At 37.8% G+C, this 19,896-nt stretch overlaps 1 protein-coding gene and 2 non-coding genes across 4 annotated transcripts in view; all 3 read right to left on the reverse strand.

Moving 5' to 3' along the window:
• Window positions 1-591: 591 nt before the first annotated feature.
• On the reverse strand, window positions 592-807 carry LOC128383131 (small nucleolar RNA U3). The gene has a single exon (XR_008323865.1). It is a non-coding gene; the product is annotated as a small nucleolar RNA U3 (small nucleolar RNA).
• Window positions 808-1,501: 694 nt separating this feature from the next.
• On the reverse strand, window positions 1,502-1,717 carry LOC128383153 (small nucleolar RNA U3). Its single transcript, XR_008323867.1, has one exon. It is a non-coding gene; the product is annotated as a small nucleolar RNA U3 (small nucleolar RNA).
• A 3,170-nt stretch (window positions 1,718-4,887) lies between these two features.
• The window catches only part of micu3a (mitochondrial calcium uptake family, member 3a), a 30,072-nt gene continuing 15,063 nt past the window's right edge, over window positions 4,888-19,896 (reverse strand). The window contains exons 8-13 of one of the 2 annotated variants that reach the window (XM_053331226.1): window positions 10,033-10,127; window positions 9,718-9,889; window positions 7,091-7,199; window positions 6,814-6,971; window positions 5,831-5,895; window positions 4,888-5,018 (exon numbers count right to left, since the gene is read on the reverse strand). In XM_053331226.1, the coding sequence (XP_053187201.1) occupies window positions 5,012-5,018; window positions 5,831-5,895; window positions 6,814-6,971; window positions 7,091-7,199; window positions 9,718-9,889; window positions 10,033-10,127 (606 nt within the window). In that variant the 3' untranslated portion in view covers window positions 4,888-5,011. Of the gene's footprint in view, window positions 5,019-5,440; window positions 5,896-6,813; window positions 6,972-7,090; window positions 7,200-9,717; window positions 9,890-10,032; window positions 10,128-16,959; window positions 17,056-19,896 lie in introns of those variants that run through there. The other variant, XM_053331218.1, reaches the window with a different exon arrangement.

Here is a 19,896-nt window from a genome sequence, read left to right on the forward strand (position 1 = left end):
GCCTAGTAATGATAATAGGCCTATGATAATAATAATAATAGTAATACTACTACTACTAATAATAATAATAATGATAATAATAACAGCAAAGCATGTAACTATAATTATATAGCTAGCCTAGTAATGATAATAGGGATATCACTACTCATAATAATAATAATAATACTAATAATAATAATAATAATAATGCCTGCAAGCTCACATTAGAAGTCTGGTGCTACTGCCAGTTATAACAATAGCCTAGTAATGATGATTGGCCTACCTGATGATTATAATAATAATAATAATTATAATAATAATAATAATAATAATAGGCTAATAATAATAATAATAGTGTGGGCCTAAAAATAACAAATCTATTATTTTATATATCTATCTATCTATCTATCTATCTATCTATCTATCTATGCAAGGTGGTGTAGTGGGGTTGGGGCCGCAAGGGAGGGTGTCACCGGGAGGAGGGGGGCCCCAACTGCAATGAACCAGCTTTGGGGGGGCCCAGCTTGCAAAAGGTTGAGAACCCCGTACATAATTATATATTCCTAGCAACTAATATGTACTTGTCATTTTGTTTTTTCACCATCAAAGCAAACCACTCTGATCATATTCTATCCCTCACTACTCCACTAGGAAGCAGTAAACGGTCATCAATGATAGAGAACATATGAACTGAATCATTACTCTCTATCCGCTTCGCGCTCAGGAAAGAATATCACAACTCATCATCGTGGTTGGCGAGACCAATCACTTTAGAAACACATTTCTCAAGTCAGAAACTATAGAAATGATCCCTGAAAGTATAGTCTTAATGAGTCACAGTGTGAAAACTGTACCTCATGTACTGCACAGTGACTCTCACTCAGGGTCCCTGCCTCCACCAGTTGCTGAGTCTCGTCCAGTCACATCTGTTTATGTAAATGTCAAAACACTTCACAGCCAATCAGTGCAAAGCTGTGACACAGAGAGCACGTAGACAGCAGAGAAAGCAGCACTGGCATGAAGAAGGTTGGGTAAAAGTTTTTTTTTAAATTGTGAGGGAAATTAAGAAGAATGCAAAATTACACAGATTCTCACAACTCAAAATACTGGCAAGACAAAAGCCTCTCCTCTCTAAATGATTGATAATCAAACCTTTTGTCTTTCACTCCTGTCAAGTGACAATATGTTAGACTATTTAATACAGTATTAAAATAATCAAAGGAATGACAAACCAGCCTTTCTCACGGTGGGATATGCAGTTGGTACACTGCTATAGTTAACAGTGAACACTGAATTCAGATTTTTATAATAGATATTTTCACAAATTGCTGCTAACCAGTCATCATCACTCAACCATATTCCTTCCTCAATGCTACACGAGGAAGCAAAGAACGGGTACACACTGTCTCGACATCTCTCTACTTGATTGATAATATAACTCAAATCAATCACAATAACTTCTAAAGTTTAAATTTTCTAAATAAACTTACTGATTATATTGTTTTTTTTAACATTTAAGCAAACCACTCTGATCATATTCTATCCCTCACTACTCCACTAGGAAGCAGTGAACGGTCATCAATGACAGAGAACCTATGAACTGAATCATTACTCTCTATCCGCTTCGCGCTCAGGAAAGAATATCACGACTCATCATCGTGGTTGGCGAGACCAATCACTTTAGAAACACATTTCTCAAGTCAGAAACTATAGAAATGATCCCTGAAAGTATAGTCTTAACGAATAACTGGATGGAGACAGGACCCGATCTACAGGAGAGTCATTATCACTCAGGGTTCATCTTTACTTTCTCATAAGAATATAAAACAAAGTTAATGTGTAGTGAGCAAATTTTAGCAACTATACATCACACTAATATCATGTTAGTATTAGCCTAAAGGATTTTATTTACTTATAATCACAGTTCACAAGACCCAGCATGCTTTGCGAAGCAGTCACAGACGTTGTTGCATTTCATTTCGCTTTTTAAACACGAAAAGTACCCAAATCACTCTGATCTGTGGTCGTATTGTTTCATCAGTGTAATTAAACTAAATCCGGCATTTCTATGTATATTGGGATTATCTATGTTGGCGTTTACGGGAGGCGCATGTTTGTTGACACGGTGCGTCGTTTGTAGTGTTCCTGACAGAACGCAGCGAGGGGAGCATAGTTCCGGGTCCCAGAGACAGACGACACATGTCAGCTTTGAGGAGGTACGGAAGCTGCACCTCATCTGCGTTTTGGAGTGATATGGAGAAATTTGTATACAACAAAACTGGACTTTCTATAACCATTATGCCTAAACATATTATCACAAAATTTGAATCGGACAATAACCTCATACTTGCAGTTCGTAAATTTCACATACACAAAGCAAAATTCTCTAAATCACTTCCAAACTTTAACTTGTTTCTTGTAGATCTTAACTTATATATTGATACTTTAACTCTAATAATGACCAACAAAAAAACTCTTTTCTGTAACCCCTAGTTAGTCTATCTTTGTTTTATGTATGTTGTAAAATCTCATGTATTTTTTTTTCTGTTTTGCTGATTGTCCAATTTTCACAAAAAAAAAAAAAGTTTGACCGGGAGGAGGGGGGAATAATCCGAGAAAAAAAAACCTCGCAAATGTGTGAGAAAAAAGTCACAAATTTATGAGAAATAAACTTACAAAATTGATAACTCACAAATGTGGGAGTGAAAAACTAACTAACCCTAACCCTATGGCCCCAATACGCCGCCGTAGACTACAGACACACCATACAAGTGGTCTGAGATCGACAAGAAAACCTTCCCGTCTTTGTTTTATCCTATTGATCGGCAGTTGTCTCTGTTGAACACACGGGGGCAGCATTTAACAAAGATTTCACTAAAATGAGCTCAAACTTGACACGAAAACAAACTTTTCACAACGCAATGAAACCAACAAATTGTTATTAACGTTGTAATGATGCCATTTGAACCAATGATAACTGATAATAAAAATAGTTTGAAGAAAAGTCCACTGTTTCGGCAGACGTCACCATAACGATAATTAATTAGTATCCGACATAATTTCATGAAATTTAACGAGATTATATATAAACTACAGCAAATACACAATAAAGAATTAAAAACTGGCAAAAGTGTGCATGAAAGGACGCACCTGATAAGTTTCCCGGTTGCTAACTCAAGTCAATACTTTAAGCTAATGTTAATTGTTAGCTATCTCCTACACCTACAGTGTAGAATAACTACCTTTTCTTGATGCCACTTTGATACCAAGTTCAACAACCTACTTACCAATGTAACAGTAGTGGGACTGCAGCAGATTTATTTTTACCTTGAAGGCATATTAAAGACTTTGACCTTAAAATGAAAAGCGTAGCAGGTTCGTCGAAGGACTGGTTGCCTCAAAGCTTTCGTTGCGCATGCTCAAATGACACCACGGATTACACAAGTCCTCCTAAAATAGTTTATTCATGCATGAAAATGTATTCACCAGTTCTACTGATGTGACAAATACATTACTTATTCCACATATAATGAAAATAATTTACATTATGAGAAATAACTTGGCACACATATAGACTTATTCCTTCATATAAACATATTGAAATTATATTCCATACTTCACACCATGACAGTCACAAATTATATTCAATAATTCATGATAAATTACAACATTAAAGATTGGGTGATATGAATTACATATAGTACATATTATGTAATCATTGCACGTCTTGTTGCTATTAAAACTACCCAGTGCTGGTATAATTGTTGAAAATACAACTGTTGAATGAGGATGGGGATGGATAGAAGGCACCTATGTGGATATATGTCATACATGCACCTAAGACACTCAAACACATGGGTCAAGACACTGAAGATTCAGTTATGTAAAAATACAGAAATTATTAATATAAACTGCATCACCCTATTGTCTTCATGTTCTGTGCTGTCACATCCAGGTCAAAGACATCTCAAATGCTATATTAATATTAGGATAATATAGCATTATTAACTGGCGCATTAGTGTTAATATATATATATATATATATATATATATATATATATATATAAATATATATATATTAATATATTAAGTAACAAAATGTATACTGGCTATAAGAGATTAAACATATTTAAATGAAAAAAGACAGATTGGACTTGAATACAATGCATATTCATAATACTTTAATTCAACAAATTCTACAATTTTAGTGTATGTGAATATATTATTTTACAATAGAGTTACCAAGATGTCAATCTCTTCGTAACTATCAGAATTTGGCAATATAGTTATTGTTGTGCTCCTTCAGTTTTTACAGTTTGTAGTGCAGCAGCTCAACTCTTATTGTGAATTTATTTATATAGTTATTATTCTACATCTCCGAAAATAATTTGAGTATTGAATATTTTGATGAAGTAAGTGAGTGAACATTTCATTTGTTGGCAGCACATAAAAAAGTAAAAAGAAAAATATATATTGTTGGTACATAATATCATATTGTTTATATATTATATTATAAATGAATACTTGCATTGCAATGAATTTATATGCTGGTCAGATTAAGTAAGCAATGGAGATTTAGATTTATTCATAATTTAAAAAATCATTAGTAGTTTTTTACTGTTGTGGGGGTGCCACCCTCATACAGTAAAATACTATTCTAATCTATTGTGTTTTAATACACTGTGAATCATATTTGGGATGATTGTCAGCAGGTGACTGAGAAGACAGGAACTAAAAGAGGAACGATGTTGCTCATTATCAGCATCAAGAATGTCAGTTAGCTGTGGCAGTCATGCTTGTAATTGTTATCAGCTTTGGACGTCCACTCGACTTATTAATATAAAAGTCAGAGCTCAATTCAATTCATTTCATCAATCAGACATGTTTTTTTAATCGTCTTCCTACATGTTTTTTCTGTGTTCTTTCTCTCTTCTCCTCTACAGCTTCTCGTTGTACCTCCTCCAGAGCTGGTGCATTTGTTTCCTGGCCCCAGAGCGAACACAGCTGGAGAAGGAGGCATAGTGTCGGCCCTTCACCTGGTAAACACAGAGCAAAAGGAGGCATGGTCATGCAGGGGGCTACCAGCCAGTTCTTCTAACTATGATTGATACTATTGGCACAGTGAAAACTAAACATTCAAGAGGAAACAGCTACTCTGGGGTGTATTTCCTTAATCTGGTAACTCTGTCTGGGTGAAAGTGTTGAAATGGGGATAAAAGTTTCAAAATTTCAATATGTGGACATATTCTGGATGAAAAAATTCAGGAACCCACTGTTGCATCTCTGTACAACTACCAGCACATTACATATGACCTGAAAAATACAATATGCCACTTTATAGGATGTAGAAGTAATAGTGACTAATAACTCTATAATAAATCTGTTCTACATGAAATTCTAAATGAGGTATATATTATGAAAGAGCAACTGTCACTTTACTGTTGAAAAGACGTGTTTTCCGCCCAGCCTAATTCAGATTTACTCATTCTGTTAATGCGCTGCAGTAGGATGAGGTGTTGAGTTCAGACACTGTATGTTTATGTTAGGACAGGTGAATTGGAGATATCAGAGATTTTACATTTTAAGTTAAATTACCCTTTCATGTAAATATTTGCAGAAGACACAACAGTGTTGTCTTTAGCTTGTAGATTAGTGGCATTGTTGTACTGTCATAATATAAGTCCATCATAATACACCACATTTAATGGTGCGAATGATACAGAAAATATATTATTCTGGGATTAAAACATTTTCAAATCATTTCATTCTAACATAAAAATGAATGAACTTCATCGACTTAATGTGACATTCTCTCTTGATCTTGGTTGTTATGGTTGTTGTTGATACTTATCTGCTTGCCAGCTCCTTCTTCAGACAGGATTTAAAAGAAGTGTGGCGCTCTACAGCTTTATAGCCCTGAGAGGTTCATAGAAAGTCGCCATGACAGCGGCGAAAGAGTGAGACAAAAAGAAAAACAGAGAGTTGTAGAAGCAACAAAAGAGAGAGGAGGGAGAAACAAATGGGAAAGAGGAAAAAGGTAAGTATGTTGTTGGAAGGACAGATGAGCAGTCAAAAGATTAAGGATGCAGGCAAAGCAAGAAGAGAAGGAGAAAAAGAAAGAGATGTGAAGAGAGAACACTATTAATAAGCCAAGACTGTGAGGTGAAGACAGCATCCAAAAAAGTCCATATGATTACATATTACTGTTGTGCAATGTTAGTGATGTTTGTCATATATCAGGCATTAGAAATGAGGCTCTGTGCTCTCGTGCTGAATCACAAAACACCACTAGAGGGCAGTGTCCCTCTTTGGGAACAACACTAAAGTTTTTTCATCAGTTCAAGCAATTATATATATATATAGCAATATGTGCTATATATGAGACTTTGAGCTAGGAGCTCTGGGTGCAGGCATCATGGAAGGAAGTTAAACATTGTTTATTTGTATATACTACCCACATTGTAATTATGCAATACTGGTTGTTGTAATTGGCAAAGTTTTCCTTTAATATAGAAGGCTTTTTTGATTTCTGGGTAATTCCGCATATCTAATCATCTGCACTGCTGAAGTTAAGATGATCTAGGTGTAGGAGCCCTGCAGCAGACCTCGACCTGACCTCCATGTGGAGAGAGGCAAATTTCTCTGATGGGGATCAATAAAATCTTCCTTTTTACTTCATGTCCTACCTGTTGTGAATGCCTGTGATTCAGTTTCTCCAAGTTCGTGAAATTGTGTATTGGCATATCTCTGACCAATCTGCACATCAAAAAATCTGTAAACACTTTTCTTCTACTAGCATTAATCTTTCAATTTCTTTCACACACAGATCCTCACCCTGCCTCCCCTGTGCAGCCGGTCCTTCATTATGCCAATGAATTCCTTGTATGAGAGCTGGTCGTCATGATCTACATCAAAGATCTTGAAGATAGTGTGGACCAAGTGACGCGTCAGCTTCAAACCTGTGGCCACGTACACTGCCCTCGCAAACTCATCTGGTAGGAGACAAAGTAAAATATGTTTTTAGCTTTCTGTACACCAAGTCGGAAGAGAAAACACAGCATCCGTGTGTCTAAGCAGAAACCCTGTGAGCCTGTAGCTGTTTGCTTCCTACCTTGTCCAATTGAGCGAGAAGCGAAATTGTACATCTGCATGGCGATGGCAAAGTCCTCAAGGTTGTTGAGAAACTGGAAGAAGGATCTAAACTCATCGAAGGTGATTCCCTGAAACACCAGGAGAAAGCACACATGAAGCGATCACACTCTAACCAGTCGGAAAAATTACTAAAAGGGGAAGTATTGAAATGTCGTTTTCAGGAGAAACAAAAGCTGCTAAACAAGAGTAATGAGTGTTTTAGCACAAACTGTCATCCAATGACCTTGACAGACGAGCATACAACATTCATTGAGGCGAATCAGCTCAGTGATCTGAAATATTAATTAACCAAAAAGAAAAAATAACCATACTACTAAACCACTAACAGATGGACTTCATGAAATAGGTCTATTAATGACATACTGTAAGAGATCATTAATGACAGGACTGTGTGTGTGTGTGTGTGAAATGAAAAATAGAAACAGCAGCCTTCTTGCAATGTTTTACAACCATAAGGTAGCTGCATACAGTAGCTAACAATGCTGAAGCCATTCAACAATTAGCTGGCTGTTCAAAGGGCAGGTGGTTGTACAATGTAGATGTGACGATATGACCCAAGGATGATTTTATTTATAAAAGCTTTACAAATGCTTCCAATGAAATTAATGACAAAAACTCAGCTTCTTTTGTTTATGCAAAACTACCACATGCTCTTTGCTTTAAAAATGTACGAGACAAAGCGAAGACTTATGATAAATAGATAAATAAGACACACAGAAAAACAGGTTAAAATACACAGATAAATACAAAAATAACTAACTTGCTATTTAGTCGTTTATCTGTGTGTGCTAACCTCACTGACCCTCATGTGGAGAAAGAAAGGATGGCGTGCTAACTGGAAAAGTGTGACACACTGACAGTTTGAAACTGCAGATTAGATGCATTGTATGAGGCAGAGACCAACCTCCTGCTTCTTCCACAGCATGAAAAAGAAAAAGGGAAGGACAGAAATAGAACTGGGTTGTATAAGGACTACAGATAAGACATAGATAGATAGATAGATAGATAGATAGATAGATAGATAGATAGATAGATAGATAGATAGATACAGTAGATACAGCTAAAAGTGTGTGTGTGTGTGTGTGTGTGTGTGTGTGTGTGTGTGTGTGTGTGTGTGTGTGTGTGTGTGTGTGTGTGTATTTAAGTGAAGCAGTGGAGCACTGAAGTGTGGAGAGCCACAACAGCCTCAGGCAGAGACAGTGGTGGGAAATTACGGACGCTGTAGATGGCTGGAAGGCGGGAGCACTCATAGAGGAGGAATAAATCAAACAGATGTATGGATATGAAGAGGTATTTTTGTCATCTAAAGAAAAAAGTGTTTATTACCATTCGGTAACTTTATATATTTTTTTCACATATATTGCATTCATTCACAGACTTTAATTCACTGAATGTCCAAAGTACAAGAGGAGCCTGTTTGACCCTGTTATGACTTCTCAGTCTTTATGGTACCCATTAAAAATCCCTGCATGCATCTAAGTACGTGTCAAGTAAGATTAACAGGTAAATGCACTAATGTTAAAGCATATACAACTACAGCATACACTATCATGTTACTATAATGTTTGGTAGCTCTTGTTGTTAATACTTCTGATAACAGTGACCTACTGAAGCTACATCTTTACTCGAAGCTTGTGAAGCGCAGTTTCAGGAGCGGGAACACACCCCAATAACACCCCTTCTGGCTCCAATATAAACAAACCTAACCCTCTTCCCCCTCTTTCGCTCTCGTATTCTCTCTCTTTCTGTTCTTCTCTCCTTTCTCATAGGTTCCAAGGGGGTCCTCGTTGCCCGGTTGCAGCAACGGATCCTTCATACGGCCTCCCCACACCGCATCAAGAGCACAAAAGATTCATTCAAATCTTGTTACTAAATTTGTCAAACATATCTCATTGGTGGTGTGGTCCTTGCTCGCAAAATTCTTGTTAAATCTACAAAGATGAAAGAACATCCAGTATGATGGTTGTGACGTCTCATGTCACAATTATCTAATTAAAGGCAAATGTCCTTGATGGATCACTTTACTCTTCCACACAAAATATATGTGGTAGATGACCTATGCACACTATTGAGTATAATTATTAGGCATGTCGCAAAATACTGCGGTGCAATATTTTGCATCACATCAGATGTAAAAGAACCCAGTCTGAACCGGGACTGTTTTGATGTGCTTTGTGCGTGTCTAGAGAGCATCGGAGCGCAAAAAAACCCCTCTTTGTCTGCTGCTCAAATTTGAACACCGGTTGAGGAAAATACTTTTAAAACATTCATTAAATAAGTTATGTGAAGAGGAAATATCACAGGTTAGGCTAACTTAATAAGTAATAATGGCTGCATTAATCATGTTGCACTGGGGTTGACCTGGGAGCCATTAGAAAATGGGAAAAACAGGCAGGAGGGACCTCAGTGTAAAACCTAAAGCTAAAAAGGGGCTAAAGTTAAGTGGAAAGCATGTCACCCAAAATATTATTCAAAAATGAAGCAAAATACATGACTTGACTTTTTTGTGTATTACTATTCCTTCATTATATTTATGTCCACACATTCCTCTGCCATCAAAAAACTGTGCTCATGCAAGTGCTGTACCTTCTCATCAGGTATACACTGTCGGACGTTCTCCAGGTAGGCACTGATGTTCTCCACGTTGGTGAAGCGCAACAGGATTTTGGCAAAGTCTTCTTCACTGATAGTTGTCAACCCTTTAGAATAGGTCAGAAACTCAATTTCCAACACCTCAGTCTGAAGGTTATCCATAAACCTGAAGAACAGAAAAGGAGAGAAATGAGGACAAAGAGTTTTAACTTAAAGTTTGCTCATAAGGAGCATGTTAGTATTTGTTTTGGTTTATTTTGTTCGCAGCATTAGCAAACATTTTGTGCTCTTCACTGAGTATTTTAGTACCTGTAGAAGTCATCAAAGGTAAGCTCTGCCTTCCCTTTCTTTCCAAAGAAATGGACCAACAGGGTGGTGTCAATCGTTATACTCTCATCTGCTCGCTATGAATCATCAGACAGGGAGTCATAAGGGGGATAAGAGAGAAAATCAATGAGTTACTCATCAGTACATGTCATTTTGGTTGGAGGAGAAGCAGTGGGCAGGAGTCCATCATAAATCCAACATGGCCGCCATGGTGCCAGGCTAGCAGGAAGCAAGTTTCAGTTGCACGTGTGCAAAACGTGCATTGGATGAGCAACAACAAACTGTCAATCAAACATACCGATACCAATCAGCTCAGACAAACAGTCAGCAGCCATCATGACATCAACGCACCAGTCTAGGCAGCAATAAAGTTGAAGTTAAATCTCTCAGGTTGGATAGGTGTTCATTTGAGTTATAAAGACACAATTTAGACATGAAGGAAACATTTCTTTGTCAAAGCATCCAAGAAGATATTTGCTGAAAAAATGGATAGTACAACTTTTATTTGGCCATCATGATCAAGTACCGAAATAAAATTAGATTCAGTTTTTAAATCTGAATGAAACTGAACTGAGTGATGTAAAGATGTGTTCTTTCATGAGACTGAGGACGGCATGAGGAAAGAACTTTGGATATTTGGCATTCAGTGACCTGACAGCAAAGATCTTCCTTATCATTGGCTCTTGAAAGCGAAGCAAGGATACAAAATGAGAGATATTCTGTAGCCCTAACACTGATTACTTTAGTGTGAAGCTCAACTATGTCTTCATGCAGCCCAGACTGGCGAGTAGTGTTGCTTTAGCACCATGAAACACAGACTAACAAGGACTGGGGAACACATGAGAAGTGCTTAGATAGCAGTACAGAGAAAAACAAAAAAAACAGACTCATGCCTATTCTCCACTGGGGATGTGGGGGGGGGGGGGGGGGGGGATTGGTTGGTAGACAAAGAAGGAAAGAACAGTTGACAAACAGAAGAGGTGAGAGAAAACCAGGAGGGTGAGAAGCCTTGTGGAAGGACAACTGAAGACGTCACAGACAAATACACGACACTAAGCTGGGGAACATACACAGACACATTAAAGCCACCACATCCCATGCATTTCTCTGCAAATGCCACATTGACACACCCCAACAGAATATCTAATAACAAACAGCAGCACTAGACAAAACCCACATGAGCATGAATGCAGAGAACGTGAGACGGTTCCACCTTTTTTCTGTCAACGGGCGAGAATGTTGGGTGTCACCTTTGCCAGTTTGTGGTGTTTCTTTCTTTTGTTCTATGCTTCATGTTTATATATCCTTTTATCTTATAGATAGATATAGATTCTTACAAGTGTTTGCAAGCGTGTCTTCGCTCAGTCATCCCATTTAACAGGCTTTATGCTGTTTGTTCTCTTTGCTTGTGCTGTAATCTGTTGGTTAACACTTATTTAATCCCTTACAAAAACTCTCTGGGGTAACTTGGATAGGTTTGGTGTGCTTTTGAGAGAACTGCGCATAATTGTAGATATTTCATCACCTGCATGAGTATGTGTACGTACATGTCTATTTCAGAAAAAGGTGACTGTTCCTTTGAGCGGAAAAGCTCAGCCAGCGCCAGGACAGAAAGAGAGGATGTCAAAAGCTCATCTTTTTTTCTTTTTTCTCTCTCTCGCTGCCATGCCCCCCCCCCCCCCCTGCCCAAGTCAACCCCCAACCCCTTTCCAATCCATGGCCATGCTATAGGTATATGCAGACATCAGATCGGGTGAAATCTCATGTCCCTTTAAGGAGGAGGAGCAATTATCATAATTATCATCATCAGCACGATGCTATTTGTGGTTCTACCTCAAGGGTAAAATCCTAAAATCCAATGCGGGTCATGAAGAAAATGTCAAACAAGATGACACAGATTTTAAAAACAGAGAAGATGATGTTTGCTCAAGTCAAGGTGTTGTAGTTTTTTGTTGTGCTTGTTTTGGTGTGACACAGTGTTTAATAGGTCTATCAAAAAATGAGCAAACAAATGTGATAATGATGGAAAGAAAACTTAGCATATCGATTCAGGGAAGAAGGAAGTCAGCGCTGTTCAAAGTTCAAGTTACGTTTCAAAGATAAGTTACACAACAAAAGTGAAACTGATATCATAAAAGTTACCTACCTATAGATGAACGGTATGACCTTTTTGACTCAAAGACGTTATGTTAACTCAAGAGCTTTCATCAAAGTTTACATATTTCTATGAACTGTGAGCCTTAAAACAGAGTGATTTTGATCTATTCTGATCATTTCATTGAATCATTTTCTAGAGGCCTGAAGAGGTCAAATTCCTTAATTTACAAGACAAAGCGAAGATAGATTTCCTTAAAAAAAAAAAGTATGGGCACAAAAATATTTTTCTGTTTACTTTCCAAACTTCCCTTCTGATTCATCTCGTGATATTGTTGAGGGATACTGAGTCCCAGGTTGGGAACCTCTAGGATAGCTGAGTAGTAATCTAAAAGGTCGATTGGCAAAAGTCTATTATATAAAAATTCAGTTGAAAAATGGTGCAAAATCATATTACTCACAGTTTTGGGCACTTACAGCAACCGATGCACATTATTCATATGCTCTCCAGACAGATGCAGTGGTTTAACTAATCAAAATCCAAATAAAATGCCCTCTAGTAGATCCTGTTGTAATGGATGCAGATTGGCAACTCACAGGATAAAAAAAAAGTGTTTTCTGCAAAATGAACATTAAAAGAAAATCCTGTTTTAAGACCACACACAATGTAACATGAGTGACTCTCAACTTTTGATCTGTTTGTGATTCACTTTGCAGTTGGGTTTCTCAGTCTCTGATTAGGGACAAAAGAAGATTTGCTTCATTTAAACACTGACAAACTGAAACAACTAAAGACTCGCTTTATGACACATGAGTGATCGAGACAGCATCCAGGTGGTGTGTCTCTTTTCGCTCCTATCCAGATTTCCCTCCTGGTCTTTTTTCTAATATCAAACTTTATGTTGCTGTTTTGCTTTTGTTGATATTTTGAAAAAAACAACAAAAAAACAGCACATGCCACTGAGAAATTCTTCTGGAATCTGACTGTTGTCTAATGGGTTCATGTGGTAAAAAATATGTTATGTATGAGTCAGTGTGAATGGAAGGATATTTGTTAGAGGTGATAAATATTTTTATAACAATGTTTTTATAACAATGTTTCAAATGACTGTACAGAGCTTTATAGCAAGTTTCAGCTCATTGTTCAGCTGTCTGGTCTGCAACTTCAACTTTTTTTTTTTTTTTTGTAAAGTGACCAGGTACAGTATTACACATAAATATTGCCAATTGATGTATTGTACCAGTAAGCTTTAAGCTCATATACATCTGCAGTCCCGTAGCACATCTGCAGTCCTTTGGCAATTTTACTGTTTTGGTTCTCTCTCACTGCTCTCTGTGTTGTTTACAGCCACAGCAGGGAGCTGTTTTCATAGAAAAAGCTCCAAAAAACCCACTGTGCACTACCTGCTCAGCACCAAACAGCAAACAGACACAGTTAGGGACTAGCTTGTGAACATAGTGGAGCAATGAGCAACAACTAAAACACCAGATTTTCCTCTCAGGAGTTGATAGATAGTGAAAAAGAGCTCAAAAAGATTGAATGATGGATTTATGCAGCAGGTGGTGAAACACAACTCCAAATGAATGATTATATTGCTTTATAATTACTTGATGTGTAAATGAGAGACAGTTTGCTAACAAGTTCACCTGATCAAAAAGGTGATAAGTTGGTGTTGTGTTCACTACTTGTTTATGTTGCCCCCAAGGAGCCCAAAAATGACTAATAGCAGGTTTAAAACTTTTTACTGAAAACAGCTGGCTACTGTTGATGAGAGTGTTGAGACTGAACCAGACAGGAAAGCTGAAGGTCATAAACCCAATACAATGCACTGAAAAGCCCTGCAGAGCTGAGGAGAATACATAGTTATCTGATACATTGCTGATATGAAAATATTGATCAGTGCAGCTTTAAACATTTTTTTTAAAACACTCAGGAAAATAGCTGGTATTGTTAACCTCTAACATGATACTAGAACTAGTGTTTTTATTAGACAAATATGACTTTAACTTATTTTTATATTGAATATCTAACTAGAAAAAAATTGAACTCACTGTGATGTGGTGGAATATCAAAAGTCAATGCATAGATTTTGTGTTTTTTTTTCAGCCTGTGGTCAGAAAGTACATGAATGGTGGCACAAACTGTCAAGAATTGAACAATTTTGGTATAAATATTTGCCATTGACAAACCTGTATCAGTCTAACCTCAGGTAGACATAATGCTAAACTGATCATAACAAACTTGTCATTCCTGGAAGTGTGGCAGCACTGGTGTGAGCTCATCATCCCCATGACAACGTAATGGTTACCACGCCTACAGGGCACGAGCCGACACCTGGTGTATGCATGTGTGTATTTGTCCATCTACGTGTCTGTGTGTGTGTGTGTGTGTGTAAGCTTCCACAGACTTTGATCATGAAGCTGAAGGTAAAAACAGTAATTATTGATGTAAACACTAAACGGTCTTCCTCACCCTCCCTATCTGTGAGTAATACCTCAGAGTACGAGCTCATTGTCTGTCTTTAGTCAAGTCAGTCAGACTGTCTGTCAGTCAGTCAGTCACACCTTACAGGGGTAAAAACAGCTCGCCCTCCCTTTCGCTTCCCACGAACTGTTCTTCTTTTCCCTTGTGCCTCCCTCCTAGTTTTATCTCTTTTTCTTTCTCTCTTCTATCACTTCTTTCCCTCTCATCCTGCCCCTGCTCTGATTACTCTGATTTCCTTTCTCCTCATACTACCCGTCAGTACCTCCTTCACCTGACAAACATAGAGGTAATTCGCCCTTTCCTCCCCTCCCTCCTTCTCTAGCTGTCAGTCAGACCCTCCTTCGCCAGACAAAAGCAAAGAGGTATAATGGTGACTAATCTGTTGAGTAAACACATCTTTCTTTAAATACAACCTGCTTCTTTCTTTTCCCCTGAATGTGCTTCCCAAGCCTTTTTTCACACTTTGTTCCTCGACATTTGTTCTCTCTGCTGACCTGTGGCATCTTCTTTGGGCCTCTCTCACCTCTTTGTTGTCTCTCTGATTTTATCTCTTCCTTTTTTCTTCACCCTCAGGTTTTCTACTTATCTGATCAGGTGTTCTTAAAGATGAGTTAAAATTCAGTGGGTTTTTTCCCCCCCTTCAGTCCAATCATTTTTTCTTCTACTGTGTCCCCCTCCCTATTAATCCACTTCACCTTATCAATTTTTTTATTTCCCTCACACTTTTAATATCCCTGTTTTCTGCACCCCTCCTTTCCTCTCTGTCTGATTTGTGTGTTCTGTCCGTCTGACGTCCCAGCACATGAAAGGCTCTTCCATGTAAATACAAGGTCAGCCCCATTACGCTCCACTGTCATTACCTCCACCTCAGCTTCCGTTACCACCACAGCACACAGCCTGTCATTAGCCTGCCAGCTAGTCTGCTAGCATTATTTTAGCTGTTATTAATCATTACCAGCACCTTCAAACTGTTTTTTCTATGGAGCTTACGCTGTCTTGGACATATTGGGGAAAAAAAGTTAGAAAAGACAAGATTTGTGTGATAAGTGATATGACCAATCTTGTAAGCATTCGTTTTTGAGGTTATGTTTAAATACTTATCATTATATAATACTTTAAATCAGGCATTTCAAAGTTTAGAAGCAAAAGATTTCTGTGCTCCAACAAAGATTACTCATTAATTCTGTGTGATTCAAGGTGAGTGTGTGTTGCTATAATTATCAGCTTTTTTTATATGTGCTCTTCACGAAGCCTTCTTATCATTAAATCAGTGTCATTATACATGTTGTGGTGTAAACTGAGAATGATTTCACACCAAAGTTACAACACTAGCCACAACAAGGCACAGATAACAAGGCACAGATACCCATACAAAAGCATAATGAAGAGACCAAATGACGAAAGGCAGGTGATAAAACTGAGAGACATAAAAGGTTATTAAGATACAAATGTCACATTATCTTTGATCTAACTAGCATTATTGGACAGTTCTGTCACAGCAGCACAATAGATGTAATTCTTTAGAAATAATAAACTACAAGAACAAATATAAAGACAAAAGTTCTTGTTATATTTGTTCAACAGGGATATGTGAGTGACACAATGAAATGGGTAATGATGGAAAGATTTGGAGGAGGCTCAGATTTCACTTACAAATTTATCATTTTAAAAAAGTGTCAAGCTGAGGAGGAAAGCTTATGTTGGATGATCATATTGTATTCAGTGTGAGGAGTTTGAGCTCCTCCAAATGGGAATGATTTTAGATGAAGGAAGGGAAGGTTGAAGAGAAGGTAGTTTTTATACCCTAATGTGGTTTGTAAAACAGAGTGATAGAAGTGTAGCAGCTACTGAGTGATCTAAATTTATGTGGTGAGGGAGTGGTACAAAACAAAGGAATGTGGGACAAAAAAATATGGTGCTGGGAGAGATAGGCGGGTCAATCTAAAGTAATGTTTAGGAAAGAAACAAGGAAAGACAAGTGCAGTACATCAGTATCAAGCCAACCCAGAATAAAAGAGTTACAGGGATCATCATTTTTATAACAATCCCATAATAACAAACATTTGTTGTTTTTTTAACCATGAATAATTTGAATTACAACATTTAAAAATATATATATTTTAGTTCATGTGAAAATTGAGCAGTTCAGCCGACTAGGGACTCTGTCTTTGTGCATTTCTGGTCTTATTCTGGCCGAGCTTGATGCAGTTGTGTAACACTGAACTTATGGGGATGAATGGAAGTTCCAACAGAGGGAAACAGATGAGGAGAAAGAGTAAAGGATGACAAATGGAGAGATGAAGTGACAGAGGACAGTTGGTTCTGTGTACCTCCGCCAGGTCAGAAAAGAGGACTTGACTGGCACCTCGCCTCAGAACGTCCCAGTAACTCCGCGCCACATACTCCTGACTGTCTTTTTTTAGCACCTGTAGGAGCGGTCAAGCAGGGCCAGCGTCAGTTCACTTCCAACTCCACCACTTCAGGAAGTAAACTTCAGCTTTCAGTGATCACTCTAGTACAAACATAGACTATATAATCACAAACAGTGTCACATATAGTAGCATATAGCATATTTGTGGAGTACATGGTCAAGATTATAAGTGAACTACAGTGAGCTACATTTATCCAAGCTGGTTATAATGAGGAATAGTGACAGATGTGGGAATTACTTGCTAACTCTAGGTTGATGAAATAGTGTTAAGAAATAGAGGGAGAAAGAGAAACAAAACCTAAAATATTAAGAATTAATTTTCTGTCATCAAAACACCGAGTGAACACCGAGTATAAAAGTAGTGTCAAACACAGCAGGAATGAAGGAAGAAAGGGTCAGAATATATTAAAAAACAACTATTCTTCTCTCGAAATGTTGATACATATATACAGATAAAGCAAAGGACTTTAGAGAAAAGTGGTACTGGTCAAAAGTGGTCAGATTTCAATAAAATCTTGAATAGAAATCTGGCATACCCAATGCAGTATATCTAATGGATCATATCTAAGGCTCTCTGAAGCGAAACAGTCTGCCACCTAAAAGCAGGTTTTCCTGTGTTACTCATACAAGCATATTTCTTTTTGAGCACTTTTTAGAAAGTGCTAGTTCTGTTCAGGGTGTTTTCTGTCTTTATTAAAGCCAACCATGGTGCTGAACCCCTGACCACCCACCTTGTCTTTCTCTCCAGGGAGAACGCAGCAGCAGCCATTTTAACATGACCCTGCACGGCTCTTAACTTCACAGTGACAACGCAGCTATCCATCACAACCCTGACAGGACAAGGAGTGTGTGTGTATGTGTGTGTGTGTGTGTGTGTGTGTGTGTGTGTATGCGTGTGTGTGTGTGTGTGTGTGTGTGTGCGCGTGTGTGAGTGTGTGTGGGAGAGAGAGAGAGAGAGAGAGAGAGATAGAGAGAGAGAGAGAGAGACAGAGAGAGAGAGAGAGAAACAGAGAGACAGCAAGACAATGAAAGCTCATAGTCTAAATACATGGATGTTGCCTTTAGTTACCAGGCAGTGCAAATCCTTCCTCTGATATTTTTTTACCTCATTGTACATCTTCATTACTCAAAACACAGGATGGACAGCATTCTACAGTGTTAATCATTTAATCCTAAGAGGAATTTACCTTTTACCTTTATATAAGCTCATTATGTTTTTCTTCTTCTTCTAAACAGTAGCTATAAGGCATATCACATATTTCATTATCATTTTCTAATTTTGATGTAATAATGCCTTTTTATGTGATTACTTATTAACAGGGTGTTATTTAACAGAAATTTAGAAAATGAATAAATCTTTCTCTTACATAAAATAATACAATGGTGGTCAGTTTAATGTTGGATGTCAGCCAACAGATGTAACCTATTTCACCTTCTAATACAAACTTTTTCTGTTTTCTTTATGATGGAAATGTGAATCTGCTCAGACAATAGAGGCACTTTCCTGTCTGTATCCTTCAATAAAAATCCACTGCTCTGTACCAAAACTCCCCCAACAGGAACAAACCCAAATGACTAAACAAACAGCACGTGTCCTAAAACAATCTAAAATGGACAGTGGCTGATTGTGTTTCCAGCTTTAGAGTGTCTCAAGTCATTTTAAATCACATCAGTCTCTGTTTGTGAGAGTTCATCTCGCCTGACCCCTTAAATCTATTACTCCTCTTCTGTCATCCCTTTCTCCATTCAGCCCACCCTCTGCCATCATCCCTCGATCAATCACTCAGCTGAGATGGCAGATGGACACTGTCTTAAAAAGTCTTTCTCTGCTGCTCTTTTTCTTTCCATCCATCCATCCATTTATCTTTTCATCCACCCTTTCAAGCAGCCTACTACTGAACATATTTCACTGACAACAGAGGATCAGGTGGACTGGGTCAGCGTGAAGGCTTTTTCAAAGTCCAGGTCAACACATAAAAGTGGTTGACGAGGGAATTAAATAGACTCCTCAGAATGAAGGGAAATAGTCTGAACCAAATACTGAATTTGTTCAAACTAAGGTGAAGTGAAGTTTGTGTGATAAGCCACCCAGCAGGCTGTGAAACGTGTTCGATCACGGGACTTATGGTTTGGAGATTTGTTATTGCTCTATCTCCTCTATTTCTCAACCATATAATTGTAATTATCAGAGACAACATTATCTTTTTATGTGAACTGCAACATATAAAAGGGAAAATTAAAGTAGTAGGAAGGTATTTGGTGAAATATGCTTATTTGCTTTCTTGCCAAGACTTAGAATAGAAGACCAGCCTGTCAGTCCATAAAAATAAACCTAGAACCAGGGAATGGTTAGTTTAGCTTAACGAGAAGACTGGAAACACTGGGATACAGCTAACCTTGCTCTGTACAAAGTTCAGATAGGCACTTTTTCATCAGGTACAATGGTTTCCTGGAGTCTTGTCACCGTGAGCTTTCCAGGGAACCGGAGCAGAGACTCCAAAAAGTCACTGCTCCTGGCATAGTTACAAATAGTCCTAGAGAACAACTTGACATTTATACACTTTGTTCTTTGTACAAATTAAACAAACTAGATATAATGTGTTAATTGATGTGCTTTGGAGGTGCAAGTAAACAGTTTGTTATTGTTGGCCAGATCCATGCTAACTGTAGCTGTAGCTAAGCTAAGCTAACTGCTGGCTGCAGCCACGTCTACCATACAAATATAAGAGTGATGTCTCACCTGACTGTCAGCAAGAAAGCTAATAAACATATTTAGAAAAAAAGTCAACCTATTTCTTTAATTACAGTTCCCAATATTGTGAAACACACACTAAGC

The sequence above is a fragment of the Scomber japonicus genome, chromosome 2 (assembly GCF_027409825.1).
Source record: "Scomber japonicus isolate fScoJap1 chromosome 2, fScoJap1.pri, whole genome shotgun sequence".
Taxonomy (NCBI): Eukaryota; Metazoa; Chordata; class Actinopteri; order Scombriformes; family Scombridae; genus Scomber; species Scomber japonicus.